Raw genomic sequence first — 25,773 nt, forward strand, 5'->3', positions numbered from 1 at the left:
TATAGTCGTTATTTAATAGAGAAATGGGTCTCCAGTTTTCAATGAAGGTATGATCTCGTTTAGGTTTTGGTATTAAAGTAATCAATCCCTGTGTTAAAGAAGGGGGAAGACAACCTTTCTCGATGCTTTCTAAAAAAACTTCAAGGAGAAATGGAGCTAAGTCTTTTACGAAGGTTTTATAAAACTCTGCTGTGAGGCCATCAACTCCAGGGGATTTGTTCGCTTTGAGGCGTTCAATAGCAAAAATTACTTCTTCTAAATTAATATTCCTATCACAGAAGTCTTTGTCGCTTTGAGTTATCTGTGTGACATTGCTAATAGAATTTAGAAAAGAGGTTGCCGAGTGTTCACAGTAGTTGGACCGATAAAGGTTACTGTAAAATTTAAAGCAGAAATTGGCTATGTTTTTTGGGTCGTCAGTTATGATGCCATTAACATTAAGTTGCTGTATCAACTTGATTTTTCGATGGTGTTTTTCTAGATTAAAAGAAATACGATGAATTTTGTTCGCCTTCCTCGATCCATCTTTTCCTTGATCTTACAAACGCTCCCTTAGCTTTGTTAAGATATACTTCATTTAGTTTAGCCTGTTCTGAATTTAGTAGTAGTCTGTCTTCATCTGACATGTTATCAGGGTTTTTTAGGGATAAGTCGATTATTTTAGAGACTATCATTTCTTCTTCTAATCGACACGCTTTAGCTAAATTACTGCCATATTTCCTAAGGTACTGACAAGTCTCAAATTTAAATAGTTCCCAGTTGCTACGAAAAGAATTGTCAACTTTTGCTTTGTTCCAAAACTTTTTAAGAAGGCATTCAATATCAGATTGAACCTTTTTATGTTGTAATAGAGAGTTGTTAAGCTTCCAGTAGACACGTTTACATATTACCTTAGGCCTTCAGTGACGTCACACACATGAACACAATACTGTACAGGCTCGTCAAGCAGCACTTAATTTCAGGAGCATTTAAAACCATCAAGTATGTTAAGATTTTGAGATATGAGCCAGAAGTCGATACGTGACCTCCTGGTGGCATCTCTATAACTCCAGGTGAATCCTCGATCAACTTTACGACAGCTCTCTCTAGCGTTCACCCACAGAAGAAATCCAATCCCCTTTGTCCCGCCTCTACTTCGACTCTATTGGCTCAAACTATTGGCGCCGTCACGCTGTATCTCCTGCCTCTTCTATTGGCTCGGCCAGGCGTCCGTCAGGGCGTTCTGCGGAAGTAAAACCCCATTACACACAACAACAAATATGGAGGGCGATATTTCAGATATGAACAGACCTCAAATGTATTTATTCGGTGAGCTCTTGCATTCAACAATAAAAAATATTTAGCATTTTTGCCTGACGTATATAATACGTTTAATTGAACGACGCTGTTAGTGTAACAGGCTCATTTGACCGCCCCAGGTGGATCTTTTGTTAGCAAGCCGCGGAATAAAGGTCATAAAATGGCACATAATCGTACCTCAAATTTCTCCACGTCTCTGTCGTGTCGACTTGCAGTTTGCACGCACGTGGCATTTTTTACATGTCTCTTGTCTTACTCCAGGTTGTACCCTCAAATCAGACAAACGGGAGTACAAAGTTGATGTCGACGACGATGAAACGGAGCAACAGCTGTCTCTCAAAGCGGTAAGGCGTCCATAAAACCAGTCGAAACAACAGTGGAAAGGTGGAATATAAACAACAGCAACTGTAGCGTTTGTTCAAAATTCGTTGCTTGGAAGCCCGTACACGCACACATACACACACGTACACAAATGAATCAGCGCCAATTTACATAGACTGGCGCGAATCTGCCATCTTTTGTTTTGTCATCTGATCGTGGTTAGCTCAACTATTATATATTGCAAGGGAAATTAAATTTATTACGTTTTAAAGGAAACATTGATTTCCATGCATCCATCTTATTCACTGAACGAGTTATCCCAGCTGACTGGGTGACTCAACATAACGCTAGCATAATATTAACAGACATTGAAAAACGCCACAGATGGGCTAGTTGTGGTTATAATGCATCAACGATGGGATATTCAAACACAAACAGTGCAGTAACACATGTATGCAGACAATATGCCACAAGCCTGTATTAATCTTATGCAAAAGAAAGTAGTATTTAATTACAGCAGTTTTGAGTCGATTAAATTAGTTGCGAATCTGTTCTAAATTGGCAAGCATGACTGTGTTATACTGCCAACCAGTGGCCAGTCATGCACACCCGAAGGAACCACAATTCATTAATCAAATCGTGCAAACTGTTTAATTTGTTAAAAAAAAAAAAAAAACACGATTCACAGCTGGAACGGAGTAGTTAATTTTCCATATGATTTCCATTTCAATGAGGAATGGTCGCCAAGGGCTATTGTATTTCCCTAACACCAATTACTACGTTTTTATTAGTGAGGGCTTTGGGGCCATTTTGTGGCATCTTGGAGTGGAGTGGAGAAAGAGCACAAAAGATGTACTTGAGGATAGGTTTGATGCAAAAAAAAAAACCAACATGTAAATTGGTGAATAACAAACTGCAAACATGTTAGGGGTTCACTGTATCTAAAGAAATGCAACAATCGCTAATCGTAATTCAACCCAAATGTTTTAGTAGCATGACTATCTTGTTTATACACACTTATATGTGTTGTATGCTGTACCCTGCCGCTGTGTCAGGCTTGCCTGGGAGCCGAGGCTGAGGACAAGTTCCACACGGTGGAGTTGGAGGCGCTCACTTATGACGGAAAGGCCACCAAAGTACCGCTGGTTGTGCTGAAGCCATCTGTGCTGCCTTCTGTGAGTCAAAATCAGTCAAAGAAAAAGAAAATCTACATTTTACATGCGTTTGTGTGTGTGTGTGTGTGTGTGTATGTGTGTGTGTGCGTGTCAATGGCTGCTCACGAAAATCCGTACTTGCATGCGTACGTGTGCGCTAAATCCTATCACAGAAATTTGACATGAATATCCCTTCTTAATTTTCTAGATGAGTTTAGGTGGATTTGAGATCACGCCGCCAGTTACTTTCCGTCTCCTGTCAGGTTCCGGACCGATACACATAAGTGGACAACATTTTGTCAGTGAGTATTCACACGTTGGCCCTTTTCATTGTACTAGGCCAGGGATGGGCAATTTAAATGCTGGAGGGTCTGCAATTTTTCATCAGTGCTATTATGAGCACATAGGGCCGCACACTTCCTAACCAGACGTATAGCAAAAATGCCACTTCAAATCTGTGCAAAATATATGCTCTTAATATATTGCTTGTTTCGTAATACATTTCTCAATGCATGGACTGTATTGAACATCCACCTTCTAAACTCAACTTCAAAGGGTTTGAAGCAAAAAACAAAATAGCCAAATTCTGTGATCCATCCCCCACCCCACAGCTTTGTTCTGACGGTTGACTCCAGTGCTGTCGCCCAGAAAACTAGCAGACAAGTCCGACATTAGCTGAGAGCTCACGATTTGAGGCTAACCCCGATCGCTGCTGGGCTTAATCGATTCATATCAACGATGAGGAGCAAGGGTTGCGACACAATGTGAAGCTTTATTGCCAGATTATTGTATTCAATAATGCTCAGACAACAACTGTGTGTTAACGAAAACTTAATTCATCTTCAAATAACAATCGCCATGACACTTTATGGCACCTGTGTTTTTACTGTCGGAATACGGCAGCTCGTCGAAGCGTACATAATGGTGGTGAGTGATATGTGAAAACATTACTTTTTATTTGTTTCTGGGTTGGTCTTTGAAAATATGTCTCCACTTGAAAATGTCTACTTACCCATCCATGCCTGTTCTCCGCAAAGTTAAAAAGAATAAAACTGAGGTGATGAAATTCAACATTGAGTTGTTACTTCATGTCTTTTGCTCAAACAAACACCTAGTGTGTCTCTATTATGCTCGGCATTTGTCGAAACTAAAAGTTTAAAAATTGTGGATTTTTATTGTGTTTTTGGGACAGATGGGTTCGGCCCCAAACGCACCGATAAACCTGATGAATACAGAAGCTATCGAAAATAGATGGATAGTTGAAGATGTAAAACTGAGTATAAACTGACTTATTTTGCTTTGTAAGGTGTGAGAGATTCAGACAATGGCGAGGAAGAACACAACACATCGCCTGTGAAGCGTCCAGCTAGCCAGATGTTGGGGAAAAAGGTTTCAAAGGTAGCTCTCACATTTCTTTTTTTTTTTTCAATGGCTGCTCACGAAAATCGAGCAGCTTTTAAGACTGACAAAGCGATAGACTCATATACCAATGTTTGACTGAACCCAAACACTGAGATGTGCTGGGAGAAGTGTATTTCTTTATTTACTAGCAACATATGGTGACCGGCATAACAATAAATTCCACTAGACGGCAGAAGGTATTATTAACCTGTGTATCCACCAATTGGCACTCATATAACAGAATAACACTTTTGTGTCTCGCTAATCTAACACTAAATCACAAAATTTGTGGTAACTTGAGATGAGATTATCTCACGGTGTCATCCCATTTATGTCACTATTACAGAGTCTATGGTTTGCCCACAAAATATCTGCCATTGTTAATGTTGATGGGTTTTACATTTGTGATTTCAAAAAAAAAAAAAACTAAATATTTGGCTTTTTTTCTTGCTATATTATTTGAAATTTGTATTATAATTTACTTGCTTTGCCACATTTAATTGGTGCCAAATGAGCCATTCCAAATCAAATTCTTGTAAATAATTGTAATATCCACAAAAAAGATTCCAAGATGTGCAAAACTCTAATCTATGTTTCCTTGTTCTTATTCATGTGGCAGAAAAAGCTAAAAATGGACTCTGACGAAGACAGCGAAGAGGAGGAGGAGGAGGAGGAGGATGATGATGAGTATGTTTTTTTTCCTTCCTATTTATGATAATTTCATTGGGCAAGTTCATCAGTCTCAAGATTTATGTTATTATCTTTTGTTATTTTGTAGTGATGATGAAGATGAGGATAGTGATGAAAATGAAGTCACGCCCCAGATGAGCGTCAAAAAAGTAAGCCGGGTTGATTTGGCCGCTTTTTGAAGTGAATGATCATTATAGATTAGTTGCATTCTTCCATAAATTCTGCCGGACTACATTTAGGGTTTATCTCACATTATTTTAAGGGCTGCAACGATTACCGTATTTTCAGCACTATATGGCACTCCGGAATATAAGGCGCACCTTCAATGAATGGCATATTTTGAAACTATTTTCATATATTGGGCGCATTGCATTATAAGGTGGATAGAATAGAAGCTACAATAATGGCTGCGGTTGCATTATGGATCCACTAGATGGAGCGATACTAAAAGGGAATACAATACAATACAGCTTTATTTATATAGAGCTTTCATAACCTCTGCAGCTGTAACAAAGCGCTTTACAGAACATTTAAAATACTACGTCCAAGAAATCAGAATATTGATCCGTATGTAGCTCCCTCAGGATGTAGCATGTAGCACTACACAAAGTCCAGTTTATTCCCTGGCATAAATACAAATGGCATAACAAAACGATAAATGAAAGACAAAAGTTATGAAAACAATTGATTCAACAAAAGGACACAAACCTGCTGGGCTCACATCCACAAGGGGTTAAATAGCCTTCAAAGTCTTGCTTGTCTTCTTCTTCCTTTGTTTAGTCAGTAGTTAACTGTTTTTCGTATGATCTTCATTTGACAATGGCTGCGCAGAGCTCACAAAGTCGTTGTCTGTTTGAGTGTTTGTTGACTAATGCACATGCCAATTAGTGTCCAGCAGAACCCTTTTACGTTACAATTGGTAACGAGATGGCATCAGAACACAGAGGGAAACAACTCAACGGGAAATATAAAGATCCAATAACGAAGGGTGTATTCAAACCCGCTCTATTTAGTTCACTTTAAACGAGCTGCGCTGGTCTGTTTATCAGGGATGGCAATTTTTCGCGGATACGCGGAAATCCGCCGTTTTATTTCTTAAATTGATAATTTTTGTGAATCGTCTAAATCCGTTGAGAAAATTTTAGGGGGGGTCAGGTACCATATCGTCGAGTTTTCACGAGCTCTCCCGATCAGTCTTTCCATCTTCCGATTGTAAACAGCCCTGCGAATGGACTTGTATGATGTCTTACTTGTTGTGATTGGTCATTATATCGGCAAATGCAAATCACAACCAATCCGTGTTCGCCTTCCTAAACCCCTTTCTCGCGAATGCCGAATGTTATCGAGACTCGCGACGAAGCTTGAGTATATAATGATTAATATATCTTTATTAGAAGCATAAGCGTTCTTCATTGCAGGCATAGTCAATGATTGCAGGCATAAGCGTTCATCTTTGCAAGCATAATCAATTTATCTTTGCAGGCATAAGCTTTCTTCTTTGCGAGCATAATCAATCAATATCAAAATAACAATAATAACATTAATAATAAGCGAATGTATGATAACTAAAAATAATCAATCTATCACCTATATATCGTAAACAGTGTGGGACTTCACTATCACTGTATGAGGTAAGAATCAACAGCTTTTTATCACATTTACACAACACTTGAATACAAGTAATGAACAAATCTTAAATATGGCAGGGAATGTGTTTCCTTTTTTAGTTTTGATTTTGAGCAGCAAATTTGAAGTTACACATTGGTGCTCACCAGGAATGCATAAGCAAAATTGCACAAATTTTCAATTGAAAGAATAGTGAACAATCCTGTGAATTTTTTCCGTTCAAGTTTCAAATCGTGTACAAATTGAATACACTTCATCTTCAGCATGTTTAGTGCCACTTTTGTAAGTGACCACGCCCCCGTCCAGGCCACGCCCCTGTCCCGGCCACGCCCCCTTCCGCTTTTTTTCATCTCTAGCCATTGTCATCCCTGGTTTATGCAGGTTTAAATGCACACAAACGAATCCTGGCGTGGATCAAACAACTGGACCAAGAGCCACTTTTTGATGTGATCTTGGTGCGCTTTCAAATGGCTCGGTGCAGTTTGCATTCGGTGTGAATACCGCACCGTTTACAGGATAAATGGAAATTTTGGACTTAGTCACCATAACCCAGCATTGTGGTAAATATTAGCCCATAGTGAATGTTGGTCATACCTTCGACTTTTGTTTAGCCACACTGCTGCCAGCGCGTTGTGGATCAAGGCAAGCAGAGCACACACGCTCCTGCTGGTCACTGCACGCAGTCGCCAATGCACTTCCGAAATGTCGAAATGTAGCATTGCGAAACCTGCATTGAATAAGCTGCTCTTGACACTCAAAATCATTTTGCAGCTCTAATAACAGCACAAATATACAGAACAAGAATGCAGCACGCAGGAATCGCATGGTTTCCTCCATTTCCGGGTTTGTGGCCTATGTGGCGCCCTCGTCATTCCTGCCCAACGGGAACACCGATCATCACACGCGTCGACGGGTGTACAATACTGTATATGGTTCACTTGCGAAACGTACAGTGTGAATAAGAACTTGGGCTGATCAATTAATTGCATTTCCAATATAATCACAATTTGACAAAACATGATACAGTAATCGCAAAGACTGCAATTTGGTGAGTCATTACTGTAAAGAAGCAGAGGGGAAAAGAGAATGGGGGGGCGCAGATGTTTATGTGTGTGTGTGTGTGTGTGTGTGTGTGTGTGTGTGTGTGTGCGTGTGTGTGTGTGTGTGTGAGTCATTACTGTAAAGAAGCAGAGGGGAAAAGAGAATGGGGGGGCGCAGATGTTTATGTGTGTGTGTGTGTGTGTGTGTGTGTGTGTGTGTGTGTGTATTGTGTGTGTGTGTGTGTGTGTGTGTGTGTGTATACATACACAACATTCAAAGCAAATGTACAGCATATTTTGTGTTTTACTTTGATGTCAGGCTCACAGTGAAGGGCTTGATCCCGTGGGCCGGCCGCATTTGGCCCCCGGGCCGTACTTTGCCCATGTCTCATTGAAAATATGTTTTAAGGTACAAGTTTCCTAAAAATGTCAAAATAAGAAACACACATACACATACACTTTATTAAGTCAATTTTTATATGATGGTTATCACAAAATTTCAGGAAACAGTTTTCAGTTGTCCACTGGGTGTCAGCAGAGGCAGAAACTTGCTTCTGTCTCAAGTCCTTTTGTTTCCAGCTTCATTCAAACTCCCACAGACTGTTTGTGTCCTGTGGCAATGTTTCATTTGCCTCCAGCTGCGCCTACCACCCCTGCACCCACTGACCGGCCACCTTTTTTTTTTTCCCCCAGCCTCCATTGTACGAGGCAAAAAACATGACCTTTTTCATCCTGTTCACTCTTGCGCCCACCTGTTTTCGCTGAGTAAAACACAGGTTTCGCGTGGCGTTATGGTCGGATTTCTCCTCTGTAATCTACGGGATTCTCACTGTCTCACCAACAGGAACACACTATTTCATGACTCTACTCACACTCATTTGCACACATGGATGCATTATTTTGACACAGAAATTTGCAGAAAGTGCTGATTAATTCATACCAGCAATGTGCAGCGGAACATCTCCAAAACTGAACACTGATTGATTTCTAAGGTATTAAATTATTACTCACATTTGGAAAAAAAACATGGATTTTTTTTAATCATGCACCTCTTTCCAGTTGAATTCCCCCCATAATAGGTGATTTTGGAAACAAAAAAAATGTAAGCTCCACACCTAAAAATGGCTAAAAGCCTGTGTTTGAGTTTTATTTATTTTACTTTTTTGGGGGGAAACATTCATTATAATTCTCACTTGGGGAAAAACAATTTTGTTTAAAGTAGCCGTTCACAACATTTTTAGACATTTCCCCCAAAGCCTGCTTTATTTATTTATTTTCCTTTAAAGGTTTTTTTTTTTTTTATATATAACTGTTTTAATTATGATTTAATACAGGGGTGGGCAATTAATTTTGCAAAGGGACAACATGAGAAACTGGAACGCTTGCTGAGGGCCCAACATGCTCACATTATCTTTGTATGATTTTTAATGTATTTGGAAAAAACACATTTTCATGTTTCAGTAAATTTCTATGTGCATTGATATGATTAGGAAATACACATTTTCAACAAAACATTGCTAATATTAGGACCACTGTTGTCATTTTTGAGAGGTTGAAAAAGTTGCAAATTATAGTGTTGCAAAAACATTCCTAAATTGGCAACACTGCAGACACAAGACTCTTGCTTGCTAACTTGCTTTTACTACTATCCATACGTGTGCACCTAAAATAAAAGCACAACATTCAAAGCTAATGCACAGCATATTTGATGTTTTATTTTGATGTCAGGCTCATAGTGAAGAGCTGGAACCCGTGGGCCGGACGAATATGGCCCCCGGGCCGCATTTTGCCCATGTCTAATTGAAAATATTTTTTAAGCTACAGGTTTCCGAAAAATGTAAAAAAAAAAAAAAAACATTTTGAGTTCCACAAATTTATCATATTTGACCTTTTATTTATTACTTTTATAAATAACCTTGGGTGGAGTAATGTTGAGTCTTTCAGCCTTCAGCAACATAAAAGCCCCTGTTTTTAGATACATGACTTGTCATGTACAGTATAACCTTTTTTTTTCCCCCCTTCATTTTCATTTAAACCACACTTGGGGTGGGGTGAAAGGCTGAACACTCCCAAACATTGCACAGTTGAGACTTTCCAATCTTTGAAAGGCATACCTCCTCTTCAAGATTGGCACGTACTTTGTTCCCCCTGCAAAACACTCTTTTCAAAAAAAATCATTGAGTTTTAAAATGGCATTTTATCGACGACATGTTTGTATTTAACCCTTCTACTTATTTTTCTAGAAATCAGAAGCGATGCACCCCCTTCAACATGCAGACTCAGTTGACGTACCCTGCCCGACCTAAATAAAGCCACATATGTAAAAACAAGAGAGTAAATGTGTAATTTATTCTAGATTTTCGTAACACTTGTTACTTCGCACATCCTGGTGGGCACTGGCGCATGCAACTTTTACTCTCCACTTCCTGAGCTGGAGTCTCAAGGGATTTGCTGTCACCATGCATGATGGTTTCAACTCCAACGTTTTGTTTGACTTTTGCTGCATATTTTTTCCGAGATCTCCAAATTGTTGCACTTTGCAGGTTGTACTCTATACTTGTAATGTCTTGTAGGATTACTTTGCACACGCACAACTTTTTTTTTTTTTTTTTGTGTAAGCCGACATATCTTTGTCCCTCTGTCATCCCACTGTTAATAATAAGATTGGTTTTTTTCATCTCTCGTGCCACTTCAGCCCTGCACCTGGCCCTCGCCTTTGAACGTGTTTTGCGTGTCTCTGCAATCGCTTTCAAGTGTGTGTGTGTGTGTGTGTGTGTGTGTGTGTGTGTGTGTGTGCGTGTGTGTGTGTGTGTGTGTGTGTGTGTACCAGCCCAATTTCTGCGTGTGATTTTTCCTCGCTTTGACGAAAACACACGGGTCCAAAGAGAAGTGGTGCCAGGGTGAGAGATCAAAGCAGGGCAGATGCGCATACCTGCGACATGAGCGCCGATCCTCGCCTCGGGGTCGGATGACAGCTGAGCGCGTCTGTCACCTGTTGATTTATTCTGTTGTCCACTCCTTCCTCCATGACCCAAGCCCATGTCTTCACGTTGTTTGTCCACGAGACCATAGATAGCACTTGGAAGATATAAGTCAATGACCAGATAGCTTGATTGGTGAAACTGCATGAAAATGTTGATATTTTTCAAACGTAGAGTGAGTTAAGCCCTAAAAAAAGTTGACACATTTGCATGATTTTAGTGGTCAGTTTTAATGACTGAGAGGTCGTTGATTTGATAAATGGGGCCTTAAAATGTACAGGGTGGGCCTGACTTGGACTCGTTTGGACTGTATGTCTCATTTTTATGAAAAAGGCTTATTTTATTTCTTTATGCTGTATACTTAACAACTTTTTTCTTTTTTTTTTTTAATCCAAAATTTGATTTGCTAAGACGTCGCTGTAGTTTGCAGAGTAATGGCTGCATTAATTAAATGTGTACTTTTTTTATTGATGAATTTATGTCTGTATATGCTCTTATAATCCATAGTTTATAAGACTTTGTCCTTATAAATCTACGATCAAATGAGTCATGAATTTAAATTCAGCTCATCAAATTTAAAAATAAATAATTTGTAGCGGGTCAAATTCACCATATTTTTCTTGTTTCTGGGGGGTTAATATACGCAATTATTTGAATGAACGTCTTCCTCTGGCCGTTTAAAAAATAAAAGTATTGTTGAATTTCCTTTGTTGTTGTTGTCAATTACACATGAACCTAACCTAACGAGAGTACAATTTGCATAATTACAGTAAATATTTGAGTGAAAAACACTTCCAGGCCATAAATGTAAAACAATCCAATAAAATACATCAAGTATTTCCTCAAGGGGCATGACTGAGGGACCTGCAGTTTACATAAGAGCAACCCAGAAACTAGGCAGAAAAAAATGTTGTCAGTGTAAGGCTCGGATATTTTTTGAGTAGAATTTACAGAATGTATAATTCTATAGATTGTTCCATTGAAAAATTGAGTAACAGGATCACATTGAATTTGCATGTTAGCTGAAAGAATTATTGTTGCCATCCCTCTACCCCGCCACACTGTCTGTGACTTTTGAGTGTGGCTTTAAAAGTCGATGCTTGGCCTGGTGAGTAAGATGGGAGGGAGTCAGCGAGTGAGAGCGTGGAGTTGACTGGTTAGCGGCTTGCTGTTACTTAGCTAGTCTAGTTAGCTAGTCTCCGGGCATGGGCCAGTCATGGCTGTAGCAAGTTGTATACGAATATACTTATTAAAAATGCATTTGTTACCCTTTTTTTTTCGTAAGAAAGCATGATATCCTATCATCCCAACACAAAAAGGTCTTTCAATAGATGCTCATTCGAAGTTAAAGCTCACTGAGCTCGAAGTGTGCGATGAAATTTGTTTGCCAGTCATGCTAGCTAGCAATTGGCTTTTCTATAAGGCATATCTAATCGGGTTACAAAAGTGTAAAAAGCTCAATAGGTTTACACAACAACAAACTACCGTATTTTCCGCACTATAAGGCGCACCGAAAAGTCTTCCATTTTCTTAAAAGCTCACAGCGCGCCTTAAAATCCGGTGCGCCTTGTGTATGGCCATTATGGTAATATGTCGACCCCAAGATGGCTCCTTGCTGGAGACATGCTTACCAATGTTATAATTTGCTGTTGGTTCAGTGAACTGTGTCGCTGCTTTATTCAATAAGTTTTTGTTGCAGCTCTGAAAAAAGGAGAGCTTTGGTGTTGTTTTTTTAAAACACAATACAATACAATACATCCTGATTTATATAGCGCTTTCACAACAGCTGCAGCTGTAACAAAGCGCTTAACAAAACAGTTAACATGAAGTAAAATAATAAACACAACACATAACATAAAACACAGACACACACTTTGTTAATGATTTACACAGTCTCAACAAATACAGGTACGTCTTTGTCCGTCTCCGTGCCTTCTCTTCTTCCGTTCGACTCGAAAGGCGTTCATGACTGCCTCAGAAAAACGTAAATGAATGATTCCTTCAATGAAACTACGAAAATTTAAAATAATGCATCAAAACAGAAAATCAAGCGAGGAAATCACAAAATAAATTCTGTACCCCCCCTACAGAATTTATTTTGTGATGTCCTCGTTTGTGAATACAGTACACAACAAAGGAATAAATAACAAAACACTTCTGAGACAGTCCAGTCTCCTACATTTTACTGACATCCGATCCTTCTGTTGGAGCTGCGCTCAAGGAAATGCCAAAATAAATTCTATAGGGGGCTATAGAATTTTTTTTGTGATTTCCTTGCTTGATTTTCTGTTTTGATGCGTTATTTTTAATTTTCGTAGTTTCATTGAAGTAATCGTGAATTTGTGTTTTTCATAGGCGGTCATGAACGCCTCTCGAGTCGAATGGAAGGAGCGTAGCTCCATCTAGTGGATGCGTTGTAGATTGCGCCTTATAATCCACTGCGTCCAATGTATGAAAAAAAATACAAAATAGGCCATTCATTTAAGGTGCGCCTCATAATCCAGTGCTCATTTTAGTGTGGAAAATACGGTACTGATGCTAAACGTTGCACTATGTTAAGTTTTATGAATTAGAAGATTTCCACCTTTACCATTTTGGCTGTGTTCGAATCTTTTTGACTGAACCGCGCCTCATTTCCAGGATGGGTTGTTCCCTCTTCAATATTGAAACTTGACAGGTCTCTTGTCATGACTGAAGTGTTTTCCGCGGTTCTCATCTCGTCATGTTCAAAACGTCTCGTAAATGCCATCACTCGGTCTTTCCAGAGGTATCGCTTCAGGAAATGACACGCATAATGGTCTTGTAGTCGTTATGTCAACACGGGCAATTACACTTGCAACCCGCTCCGAGGCGAGTAAAGGGTTGGTGTTCAGGAAATGTGGGTTATTAGATAATCGCGCAGGTGAATTCTATCAATAGAAATGTAATTGGAAGGCCTGCGGCATGTAAGGAGACAGCTGAGGTGGTGATTTATGGGAAGTTGCACTAATTTGTGTTGTCTCTCCAGTTTTTCTTTTTGAAGAATTCTCAATAAGAATTAAATTTCCTTAGTTCAGTTTTGTCTTTTTAATGCACACATTTTAGTTTGATGAATTGAACTCGCATTCTACATCCTTCAGTTCATGTTTTGTCCCATCAGGTTCGTGTTAATAATGATTTTATTTTATTCTTTTCCTACTCCATAGGGCCCGGAAATATCGAAGAAGGCCAACAAAAGTCCGATGAAACAAAATGGCCCTGCGTCGAAACCATCAGGATCGGGGATTAAACCACAGGTTAAGGTACAAAGTCTTGTTTATTTGAGCCTCTGCCATTTCAAGTGGCACAACTAAAAGATGAGTACTACCGTGTTACAGCTTTGACTGATGAAACAGCATGAACTGAATGAACAAAAATTCATGCCATCATAGCAGCTGAAAGACATGTTGATATTCTCTGTAAACTGATTGCCGTCACCACCATTTCTCAATGACTGCTGATCTGCTTCCATTAACATTAAGTGCCTCCAAATAGACTGAATCCAAATCAGTTATGCCTTCCTTGTGCAGTGGAATGCGATGAGCGCATTGTAATTAGCTCTACCTGATGCTAAATTTCTATGGTGGAATGTCTTGGGCGGCTGCCTCTCAAAGCCCAAATCTTAAACTCTACCTCTCTCTTAAGCAAACACACCTGACCTCTAAAATGGTTTCCTGGGGCAAGGTTTAAACCCGTGACCCTGTGTCCCGACCCCGCCGTCTTGGGTTGCAGCCACCTTTTGATGCCCCCCGCCAGCCCACACGGCAACATGCAACACCAGGGGAATACAAATTGGCCGGCTTCTCCACATGTTTCGCATAGTATTTGATCAAATGGCTTTGACAGGAACAAAGATAAGGCGGTTCACCACAAAGACAATACACCCGGTTCAATTGCTGCTTATCTGACCCCTGGAAAGGTTGTGATTTGTGAGACACTGAGAACATAACTCCCGAGGTGAGGAAAAGGGGGCTTTTGCACAGCAGGAACTTCAGAACTGCAGTGGCGAGAGACTTGGCCCACTTGTTTCCAAATTTGAATGGTACATACCGGACACATGGGTGACTGTTTTTTTGTCATTGGGATGACAATTGTGATTCCGCTTCCGTTATCGCGACCGCTAATCGAACCAATTCCTTCTCTGTCCTCATCGGGTGAGGGAATGGACAACAGATGACATGTCGTCGCTGTCCTGTGAAAAACACCAGTGTCCATTTTTGTGCTTGTTAAAAAAAAAAAAATGTTTACGAAAATGGGGCGTCCATGTTTTGGACAGCGTTCAATTCATAATGATGTTCGAGACATATTGTAGCACCACACATTTGAATCCCCCTTTTTTTTTCTTTTTTTAAATCCTCTGGCGATACCGTCCGACCGGTTTGAATTTGTGGCCCGTGGAGCTTGGCCTGTTTCCGTCGCCTGTCTTGTACCCAGCAACTGTTCCCTCTTGACAACCTCTTCACACCCCTCGCTTCCTGGACACACCTTCTCCCAATTGCTCTCATTACCAGCGTTTGATGTCTGGTGCAGCTTGCGCTTCCAGATGCCCCCGAGGAGCGAGGAAGAGGGCGTGGATGTCTGTTTTTTCTCTCCTAAACGCAGGTGACTGGTCATTAGATTGCCTCGTCAGATCTGCTGCCAGTACTGCAGTTCTCACCTCTCGCAGCCCAGCATGTCGCTGCACCTTCTTGCGTAACCGGGGCTTGTCATGAGAATCAACAAAGTCGCGCCGATCCGAAGTCCATTTATCTTCCAGCTGGTTTTCCTTAGATTGATGAGTTTGGAGAAGTTATGCCTTAAAGCAGACGTCAGAGTTGTAAAGTTGTTAACCACTTTGCTCAGACTTATCCCAGAGGATGAGTCATTGTTTTTAGCAGCTGATTGACATGTGTTAAAACAGGTGCCTATCTGGATAGCATTAAGTGTAAGGATTTTTTTTTTTTTTGTAATGTGGGTATGACTCGTCAGATTGGAACTAATGTGCATGAGAAACTTCAAAAAGACCAACCCATTGAGTGACATACATGACCCAGTATCCAGAAACATTGCATGACATCATTATGACAGAAGGACGAGTCGACACCTGCACTGCAAGCAGCATTTGTAAAAGATATCTCTATTCCGGGATCCCTAAGTTTCATGCGACAGTTGTACTCCACACCTTAACGTGTTCAACAAAGCAGATATGGGCGCTGATGAGATCGCTAACCTGTGTGTGAAATTCATTTGCTTTGTCCGTGCCATAAATAACCCTTTGAGGGACAGCGGTTACTACAGTGGACGGCTTACCATGTTAGCAGGTTACTGGGTGCATGAAAGTGTTAAATGAATAATTCGAAGGGTTGAAGCAAAATCTCTGCCTTAAAACTCTTTCTTGAACAAATGGTCAGAAAACAAACATAATCAGTTCATCTACGAGTTTCCCTCCTGCCACAACTCTCACGTAGTCGCTTAACACGCAGTTATCAGCAAGCAAACTCTGCACTGTCATTCACCAGGCCAGGCACCACTTTTTGAAGCCATACACACTCAGCCACGTAGATGTACGAATAAAAAAACATACATGCACCTTGCATTCATATTAATGCGTTTAGTAATGCAATATCATTTTTTTTTTTTTTTTTATCAGATTACCCAAATACTCGACCCGATTACATGCTCAATTCAAGCAAATATTTGGTAGCTGCAATCCTCGCCCTCATGATTGGGACCATGAAGGAATTAATGAAAACCGGTAGAGCGGAACCTCTGAAGTACTCTAGAGTGCCGGCGATATCGTACTATTCGGACTTCGATCAACATTTTTAGCCAAAAATATGCCTCTGAAGTGGCGAGCTGTTCATTGCCAACTGCCAGCCAATCACATGCGATCTGAGTTCAGCAAGCATCCAAAGTACTGTATGACTGTTTTGCGTTTTCTTTGGCCTTTTCTAATATACAATGCAAAATGCTGAATTGCTTGTGTGGTTCATTGAGGTTTTAATTCATGCACCCTGTAACCTGATAACACAATAAGCTGTGTCCACTGTCGTAACCGCTGTCCCTGAAATGGTTAATTCCCATTGGAAAAATTTGGTTGGAAATCAGAACAACCTCCGACTGGTGTCCCGGAATGGGTTGTATTCTGTGTTAACAGCTATTGAATACCAGCTTTGCCTCGCGTCTTGCTTCAGTCGCTTTTAGCCTCGTATTTGTGAAGGATTGCGGGCTGTTCTTGTTGATTGAAGTCTACGCGAACATGCTCACAGCTAGATTAAGAGAGCCAGGGTTGACTTAACACACTACTTACCAGTGATTGTGGTTACTTGGTCACGTTGAGCCAGATCTCTTCAAGACGTTGTGGCTTTGCGGAGCTCTCATCGTCGAGAAGCCCCCCACCCCCCTCCACCGCCCCCCAGGCAAACTTGATGAGCAAAGGTGTTGCAAAAACATGTGTTTGCTTTGGATTGAAGACGACAGATTGCGTCAAATGAGAGTGTGCTTGTGATTAAGTTCCATGTCTTGTGGCATCTGTAATCAGCGTCTGGGCCAGATGAAAAAGCTGGTGTGTTTATCAGCTGTTTCAGGTCCGCAGCTGGCCTGTGGTGCTGGCTTGTGCGGAGAGCTGCCTGTAAATAATAAATGTAGTGGATTTGGCTGGCCAGCAGCCAGCAGCATATGTGCTCTTTGTCTGTAGCGCGGTGCGTGTGCGCCAAGTTTTTCTTTTTATTTCGACCTTTTGATGTGCGCCGTAAAATACTGGTCTCACGGACATGGGGACAGATGACAGTATTTTTTTGAAACATGGACTAATCTTAAAAGTAGAATCACGAAACATATCCCTGAGAATTGTCCAGGTTTCCAACGTTGTCAAATGATTTGTCTTAAATCTCAAAAGAGAGACGTTGCTTGTCTTGGACAAATGACGTGTTTTACACCGTAACGTTCAGAAGAACCAAGATCTGACATTGTGTCTCCCTTTTAAGCACCGGTTGCTCTCCTGCACACTTTGATCAAATTCAGCATATTTCTCCAGACCGTCCACGTGCTGTCAAGTGGGATGAGAATGAAATCAGGTGTTTGCCTTCTCAGCTTTGGCTCCAACAATGACAGAAAAATGTCTTGGACCGAGCAAGACAGCACCATTAAAGCCAATCAGGGAGAATTTTCTTCTCAAGCAAAGCCCAATAGCACTTCAAAACAGGAAACATACTCTCTGAGTTGTTCTTGATCTCATTTCTGATGTATGAATTATTTGTTTAGATTTTTAAAACTGGAAATCATTTCGAATAATTGCAAAGACAGGCAAGTGATCACTGATGTCATTTATACATACATGGCAATTTTCCGCGGATCCGCGGAAATCCGCCGTTTTATTTCTTAAATTGATTTTTGTGAATCGTCTAAATCCGTTGAGAAAATTTTAGGGGCGGTCAGGTACCTTATCGTTGAGTTTTCACGAGCTCTCCCGAACAGTCTCTCCGTTTTCCGTTTGTAAACAGCCCTGCGATTGGACGTGTATGAAAGCTTCAACTAATCAGATCACTGAAGGCATTATTTGTTGCGGAAGTCTTAGCTCGATTATAAACGGCCCAGCGATTGGTTAACTACAAGCGATTGGACCAATCAAATTGCATGTAACATATTGCTTTACCTGATTCATGGCGGCCTGTTCGTCTCGCAAATTCATTGTTCTGGGATCGTTTTGAGCGGAATTATGAAAATTTTGACGAAAGATCAGGAGTCTTTAATCCTAGAAATTGACTCAAACGTCAAGAATAAATTCCGATTGGACTGGCTTGACAGAAAAGTCACTGTAAAGGTTAAAATTGGTTCCAAGTTCGACGAAGTTACAGAAGCTCTTGGACAATTTTTGAAGAAACCAGACGTAGCAGGCAAAGATTATTGTGTGTACTGTAGTGACTTAATTAACGTGGATGCGTGGCACTGACAGATCATGCAACAAAAGTGAAAAAACATGCCGACAAAATCGCCATTCGACGGAGCAATTATTCTTTGGGATCGGCATTTTTCAAACAAACTTCGTCAGCGGATACAACTAAAGACGTTACGCGCTGGGGTACTTACTTTGGCTGAACCAAGCAACGAAATCTGCTCCACTGACGCCCCTCCTGTGCCGTCATTAAGCAGCCCGACATTCTTTCACTTTCTGTCGCTCACGTGCGGTTTGGAGTTAAAAGCTTCCATTCATGAGCGCAAAGAAGCCAAAAAGCAGGATGCCCCCACCCTTTTGGTGCGCCGACCTGGTATCCACCTCGGTGTTTCACTTTTTGCCCAAAGATCAAAAATGAAAGAGGAACGTACGGTGCTTTCCAGGATTAATAATTACTCCCACTGATGTTCCGTTTCTGAAATGATATGTCCGCTATAAGGTTGCTATGAAAGATCTCCTTAATACACTTCATCTTCAGCATGTTTAGTGCCACTTTAAAGGATATCTAATCTAATCTAATCTAAACTTTTGTAAGTAACCACGCCCCCGTCCAGGCCACGCCCCCGTCCAGGCCACGCCCCTTCCGCTTTTTTCATCACTCGCCATTGCCATGTATGTTTATAAGAAGACCACTTTCTATTTCATCATTGGTTTTATTTGTAAATGTTTTCTAATAATGTGGCTGGTTGGACTGTTCTTCGACTAGGTTTTATAATTACTGGAAAAAGACAATTGCTATGCATTATGTGCATGAAGTCACTTGTTTGCTGGTGGCCATTTCAATTTAATAGATCAACATTTAGATCATCACCAAATATTCTCAATTATTTTTGCATTTGAAGAGCTGAGCATGTCAGCTACTTTCTCATTAAAAATATCAAAGCAAGATCCTGGTGTTCTATCGAGACAGTTTATAATGACATCATCGAATCATCGACTTTGCCTTGACTCTCATCACATCACAGTCGACTCCCAAAAAAAAATCTTTTGGCATACATATTGAGTGTCTGTCACCATGATCTCACTTGTACCTTCCCGCAGCGCACAGCTTTCCGAATCGACACAAACAGAAACCAAAAGACAGCGTGATCGGCCTAGGCTGTGCTTGCCGTCCGTGCCTAGTCCCCTTCCATGAGTCTCTTCTTGCTTCTTTCAAACTCGTCACTGGCTATCGATGAAACCCTGCAATTTCGTCGGATTCCACACTGCCGTTGCAAGCAGGGACAAGCTCGTTGGCTTGTGTAACATCCACTCAAATCCAGTATGCCGTTTGTGTGTGTGTGTGTGTGTGTGTGTGTGTGTGTGTGCGCGTGTAGCGTATGTCACGTTCAGACACACTCTGGACGCACTTGTTGGACTGACATCGCCGCAGCCTTCATTCCTTGTAATTGTGTCTATGAGCTCACCAAAGATTCAAGGTATTGAACGGAAAGAAAGGCATCTCTTCAAAAGGAAAAGGGCAGACTTAACCACACATGTTGCCTGTTGGCACGTGTCTTTCATTTCTGCGGATTTGCCATTAATGGAAATTTCATCAACTGGAACGACCAAGGCTCGCCTCGCCCTCCCCGGCCCGCGAGTAATAATTTGTACCTGATGTATTAAAAATAAGATGTTGTCATTCGGGTACATTTTGTCGTCCCTTGTCATTCTTTTATCTCTGTCCAGCTGCTTACTCGTGCCAAGGCTATAAACACGGGCCAGACTAAATAGGTCACGATTGGGGCCGAAGCTTTCCCCGCGATGCTCACAATATCAATCCATCACCACTCAATCCACTTAAGAAAGCCTCCATTTTATACACCATAAGCCGGTCAGATGGTATTCAAGAAGAAATATTGCTCGAATATGTAATCTTTTGAATCTCCAGCCCCGTAAATCTCCATTTGACACCCCAATCAGCCTGTCTTATCTGGACAATATATTTTTCCAGACACCTGTTCCAGGAAGAGACAAAGCGCAGGCCGGCCCGTCTAAATCTCCGTCTTTGGCCGAGATAAAGAGCAAGTTGTCGACGGCGGCCAAAGAGGTACGGCCCGCCGTTCTCATCCTCGCCGATTGCCGTTCTTAATTGGGTATCTGCCGCCTGGCCGACTCCATGATTGACTGTCTTCTGGCAACAGGGGAGACCGCTGCCCAAGACGGAGCAGAAGTTTGAGAACTTTGTCAAGAGTTCCTTTAAAATCTCCGACAAAAAAGTAAGTGACTGTGACGCCTTAGATTTATTTTTGGGTGATGTCTCTACTGATCACACATGGGGTTTAGATCCCAAAGCCAGCTCAGACAGCTCTTACCTTGAAAGCCTCCCCTTTTTTTTCATCTTCTTCTCCTTCGCCTCGCACCATGTGTTGTGTATTATTTGTTCTTGTGATCGATGCGTAGCCCCAAGAGTTGTTTACTGGCCGCTCTCTACACATATGTCAACCTCTGAGGATGACTTTTATATCCATCAGATTAACATGATTGTACAGTGGATATAAAATGACTCCACTTGTACCCTTGCCCTGACTGATACAGTCGATCTCATGCGATCGAAGATCCCTGCAGGCAAATGGCTTGTACTGCAAGGTTTGATTTACATGCGGCCAACTGCTGTCATGTAATTTCTGGACTATAGAACGCACCTGATTGTAAACCGCACCCACGACATTTTTAAAGGAAAAAACATTTTGTGTAGACATAGGCCGCACCTGTCTATAAGCCGCAGGTGCCCACATTGTAACTTGGGGTGTTTACATAGAAAGACGAGACACAGGAGGCCGTTAGAAAAATCTTTTAAATAGGCTGCTTCATTAAATAAGCCGCAGAGTTGAAAGCGTGTAACAAAAGTCGCGTTTTATAATCCGGAAATTACAGTAAACGGATAGAGTACGGAAAGGTAAAAACAGTCGGAAAACATTGGCCATTTGGCCTATCGGACGATGTTCAGAGGGCCCTCATTTGATCAAGGGTGTGGGACCCGATATCCACTTTATTTATACTTTATGTTGAGAGGGAAGAAATTTCATCTGTGCTGTATGTTACACATACGTACAGCACATTTGACAATAAAGTTGTATTCAATTCAATTGAATTAATTCTACCATTGGAAAAACTACGCTGTGTATGTTATTTAGTTATTCAAGTTGCTCCCCATTAAACAGGCCATTCATATGTTCAACTGTTTAAAAAAAAGATGGCACTTTGGAGTCCACATGGAAGTTCTGTTTAATTGGCTTTAGGATTGCGAGGGGGTCCTTGGCCAAAATAAAGAAATCACCCCCGCGAGGGATCCCTGCGCCCAAAAAAAGTTTGAGAAGCCCTGTTTTCGATATACTCACGCTCAAGTCCCACGAGATAGGCTGATGTCTTGTTTCTCCTCCAGCCTGACATTGGCGGGAAGCCGTAGTTTTCAAGGAAAGGTTTTGAATCGCGCGACCCGTGCGCCATTCGAGGTCCTGCTGCATCAACATTGGTAGCTGGCCGCCTTGCTCGGGCTCTTGGCAGTTGCAGGGTCAAGAGCTCTTTTGCTTCATTTTAAGCCTCAAGAGCTCTTTGCCAAGATGGATTCACAGGAATGCGCCATTGTTCTTCACACGGTTGACATACATTATGCTCTCCAGTCGGCCTCACACGCACGCGCATGCACACGCGCGCACACACACACACGCACACACACACGCACGCACGCGCACACACACACACACACACACGCACACACACACACGCACACGCACACACACCTCTCCAGGACACCGTGTTCTCTTTGAATTATATCAATTTTGTGTCAGTGGGCGGGCCGGCCCGTGTTGAGGCAGAATGGGAGTACACCTGCCAAGACCAACTCTTTCCCAGTGATTTAGTCGAGTGTGTGTCTTTTGTAGCCTTAATGAAGGGACTGGTGGTATGTGGATGGTACCAGTCTCACATTCACATTCACGGCCTTCGACCAGCTCAGTGCAGGAACTAAATCTTTCCACTGCTTTCTTGTCATTTTAGTGGAAAAACAACAGCCCATTTCCTTTTATTTGCTGGTGCACAAATGAATCACTCAAAGAAGCTTCTAAGACTTCTGCGGAGTGTCAGATAGTACAATCATGTGTTCAGCGCTGTCTGGACATGTATTATTTACGGGGTTAAAATTGCTTCGTTTCAGTGTTGTTATTCTTCAGAGAAAAAAAATAATTGCCGATTTGAGGGCTTTCCCCTACTCAAAAGACTCCCAACTCGAGAATCCCGCCCCCAAAGCCAGTTTCCCTTCAGATGAAAATGCCAGGAAATCAATGATTACAGTTTAAAGTGGCCATTTTAGGGCCATGCTGGGCACGTGCTTCGGAAATTAGCTTGTCTATCGAGATTTCCTTCAGGTGCGCTTGAGAAATGGTTTGCACAAAGTTGAGAAATATTTGAGTTTCCCCTCATTGCACGTGATTCGATTATGGCAGCAACATTCATGGCTTGTCCGATCGCAAACACATTTGACGTTCCTTCTCCCGTGGGGTCTTCTGGCGGTTGGCAAACCCGCGTAGCAGCGCATTACTGCCGCCAACTGATATTGCCCGACCACAGCAGGGAAGCCAATGTGAAATGATAGTGGCTGGATGTTGTGAAGTTAACTTGGCGCCATCTAGCGGTTTAAGTGCACGCTTAAAAATCTGTATCTCCCTGGACTCGAATCTAATTGCATCTCTGTGTACTCCGTACATGATGCTAATAAGCTTTTTTAAAAAGTGTGTGGGTGAAGCACTGCATTAAAGTTTCATGACTCGGCATTAAACACGAAACACACATTGGAAGGTAGCCATTTTGGTTGGAAATGTCCGTTTTGGCCGACTTCAAAAACGAACGTGTCCTCCAAAGTTAGAGCCACGCATACTAAACATAGGGGCGCCGCTAACTTCCGTCTTCGCCATTGCGGGTGGGTGGAGTTTAGTTGGAAAATGTTGGCCGCGCAGTATAGAGAGCAGGTGAAAAGCCCTTTTACGTGTCGCGAGGGCCCGACCGTAGCTGTTGATCTCGCCGTGTGGAGAAACATCTGTGGAAATGCTGTGCGGTTTCATCAGCCCGGGCTGAGATTTGTCAGACCCGAAGCACCTACTCATATCTACTCTGGTATGTACTACTGCCCCCACCCAAACCCTCGTCTCTCCCCAACAGCCCCGCTCTCAAGTCCCACCTCCGAGACGCACGAAAACATGTTCGGAAAAGTGAGTCATGTCTCTCACGCTTGGATGTTTCTCCCCTTCTTCCGTGTCTACCACAGGTAGTCAAGGACCTGTGGGGTTTTGTGACGACGCTGAAGATGGAGAAGAAGTAGACGACTCCGCACTTAAAATGCATTTCTCTCTTTTTTGCATCCATCGGGTGATTTAAAGGCACAGTCGGCAAATTTTCTACTTAGCCTTCTTTTCCATGTCGACGCCGCCAATAGCGTATGACTCGGACGTGTGGCAACACTCTTTCACTGGGGGCACGTTTGGCGGAAGAGTGGTTTCGCCAAATGCAGAAAGGAGCCCATCTTGTCAGCCTGCACCACCTGTAGCGCAGCAAAGCGAGAGCGCGGCCAGTACAGACCTGCAGACGTGCCGCTTCGATAACACGCAGGACACCTGCCCGTTTTACACTTGCAGCAAATACATTGAGTTCATGACACAAAACATTGGACGTGTTCAAGGCTGGCTCTTTGTTTTATTTCGGGAGGCTCTGCTCACAGCTTTTCATTCCTTCTTTTTTTTTTATCAAAATAAAACATTTAAATAACCAGCAATCACAAGCTACTCCAAAATTAGAGGCAGTGTGTGTGTTTTATTCACTCAAATGCAAACAGGCAGAGAGAGTTTAACTGTACAACTGTCGTGTTCGAATAATATTTAAAAAATGGTACCAGTCAAGTGAAACCGCAGTTCAAAACAAAATCGTTACATGGAAAGGCACACCAACAAGGTCCGGACACCAGGACACAAATCGTTATACTCAGCGTAAGCTAAACCTGCGGAACAAACTACCCTGTACAGTCAAACCTCGGTTTTCGAACGTCTCTGTTCTCGACCAAATCGGTTTTCGACCAAACTGAGCGCACTTGAATGCGCCACTTGACTCCTCTCGCCTTCCTTACACGAGGAAGTGGCACTTCCTCGGGTAGCGTTCCATTGTGAGCAGACGTGTTCAATAATGACTGTTTTTTTTTTTTTTAAAGAGTGTGGTTTCGGTTTTCGAACAGCCTTCTGGAACGGATTATGGTCGAAAACGTATGACTATATTTGTTTCGAAGCTTCATCTGAACAACTGTTGATATGTCTCGCTGGGTGCTGCTGTTTTGGTTAGTCACCGAGTTCAAATGCATACCGCAGTGTAGCATTAACGTTATTTTTTTTATTTTTTATTTTTCAAACCACAACCTGAATCGCATGTGACTTTCTCTTTTTGGAAACATTTTATAAGACAACAAAAGCTTAATAGTTTAAAGTCTGCACAAAAGGGTGTAAATGCTACAACAGTAGCTATAAAACGCAAAGCACCCGCAGATGTCACATTTACTACATTCAGGTGCTCCGAGATGTTTAATTGCGTGCATGCTGAGATTGGCATCTCACTTTGCTCGCGCGTTACGCCCAAGACTGACTGCAGAAGCTCCTCATTTTCACAACGCTGCACGTTCTTGTCAAACGCAATAATGATCATGCAGTCGGAAATATTGCAGAGTGTGCCTTTAAATGTCTTTGCCCTGAACTTATATGTGTCCCAATTTTCTGTGAATTACTTATTTTTGTTGCTTTAGATTTTATACATGCCTGTACAGTTTGTGCGTTTTTAGGTCGGTGAGGCACCAAAGTTACGGTTCAGTTTTCTGCAGATATAAAGTCGATTAAATTACCAAAACGATTTTAGATAGAAACAAACACATTGTGCAGCAACGCTTACATATCTTTCAATCTTTTTCATTTGTCAACCCAATTTTTTTTTGTGCTTGATGTTCTTCCAGGAGCACACCTGGTGCTTGTGGATCAGAATTTGTTTTTTCCGATACTTTTTCCTCAACATTTGATACAATTCTATCTTTGACTTCAGATAGCTTATATATCAGAATCCACCAATGTTCTAATAGTTCGATTGCAGTGTGCAAACACACGCGCAGACAAAAACAAAAAAAAAAATCGCCGCGTGTGTCCTTATTGCGCTTATATAACAAAACACAGGTCACGCTATCTGCTGTCATACCAAGACTAACCTGCGAATGCGAGAGGCAGCATGGTGCCACAGAGTCCGGACTGCTGCAAAAAAAAAAAGCACCAAGAAGGAATTGATGATGCTAGGCTAACTGTTAGCTTGTC

General features: G+C 41.7%; 1 protein-coding gene and 1 long non-coding RNA gene across 3 annotated transcripts; one reads left to right on the top strand and one right to left on the bottom strand.

Annotated features, from left to right (window-relative positions):
- Positions 1–1,052: 1,052 nt before the first annotated feature.
- LOC109529060 (uncharacterized) lies at positions 1,053–1,578 on the bottom strand. The gene is made up of 2 exons (XR_002170772.1): positions 1,477–1,578; positions 1,053–1,222 (listed from the first exon to the last, which is right to left on the bottom strand). It is a non-coding gene; the product is annotated as an uncharacterized LOC109529060 (long non-coding RNA).
- npm1b (nucleophosmin 1b) lies at positions 1,197–24,115 on the top strand. 2 transcript variants are annotated; one of them, XM_019892208.1, is made up of 11 exons: positions 1,197–1,308; positions 1,561–1,643; positions 2,676–2,795; positions 2,983–3,076; positions 4,081–4,172; positions 4,795–4,862; positions 4,954–5,014; positions 13,698–13,793; positions 20,397–20,492; positions 20,587–20,665; positions 23,706–24,115. In XM_019892208.1, exons 1-11 carry the CDS (start codon positions 1,260–1,262, stop codon positions 23,813–23,815), a joined length of 948 nt encoding a protein of 315 aa, XP_019747767.1. In that variant the 5' UTR covers positions 1,197–1,259; the 3' UTR covers positions 23,816–24,115. The 2 variants fall into 2 exon arrangements, with proteins under 2 accessions (XP_019747767.1, XP_019747768.1); XM_019892209.1 differs by having other exon boundaries at positions 20,587–20,661.
- The last annotated feature ends 1,658 nt before the right edge of the window (positions 24,116–25,773 follow it).

The sequence above is a fragment of the Hippocampus comes genome, unplaced genomic scaffold (assembly GCF_001891065.2).
Source record: "Hippocampus comes isolate QL1 unplaced genomic scaffold, H_comes_QL1_v1.1 scaffold129, whole genome shotgun sequence".
In the NCBI taxonomy this organism is placed as follows: Eukaryota; Metazoa; Chordata; class Actinopteri; order Syngnathiformes; family Syngnathidae; genus Hippocampus; species Hippocampus comes.

Coding starts and splice junctions, on each gene's coding strand:
- npm1b (XM_019892208.1), top strand. CDS start 1,260: ATGGAGGGCGATATTTCAGATATGAACAGACCTCAAATGTATTTATTC. Junction 3,077..4,080: donor AAGTGGACAACATTTTGTCA/GTGAGTATTCAC, acceptor TTGCTTTGTAAG/GTGTGAGAGATTCAGACAAT. Junction 20,666..23,705: donor AATCTCCGACAAAAAAGTAA/GTGACTGTGACG, acceptor TGTCTACCACAG/GTAGTCAAGGACCTGTGGGG.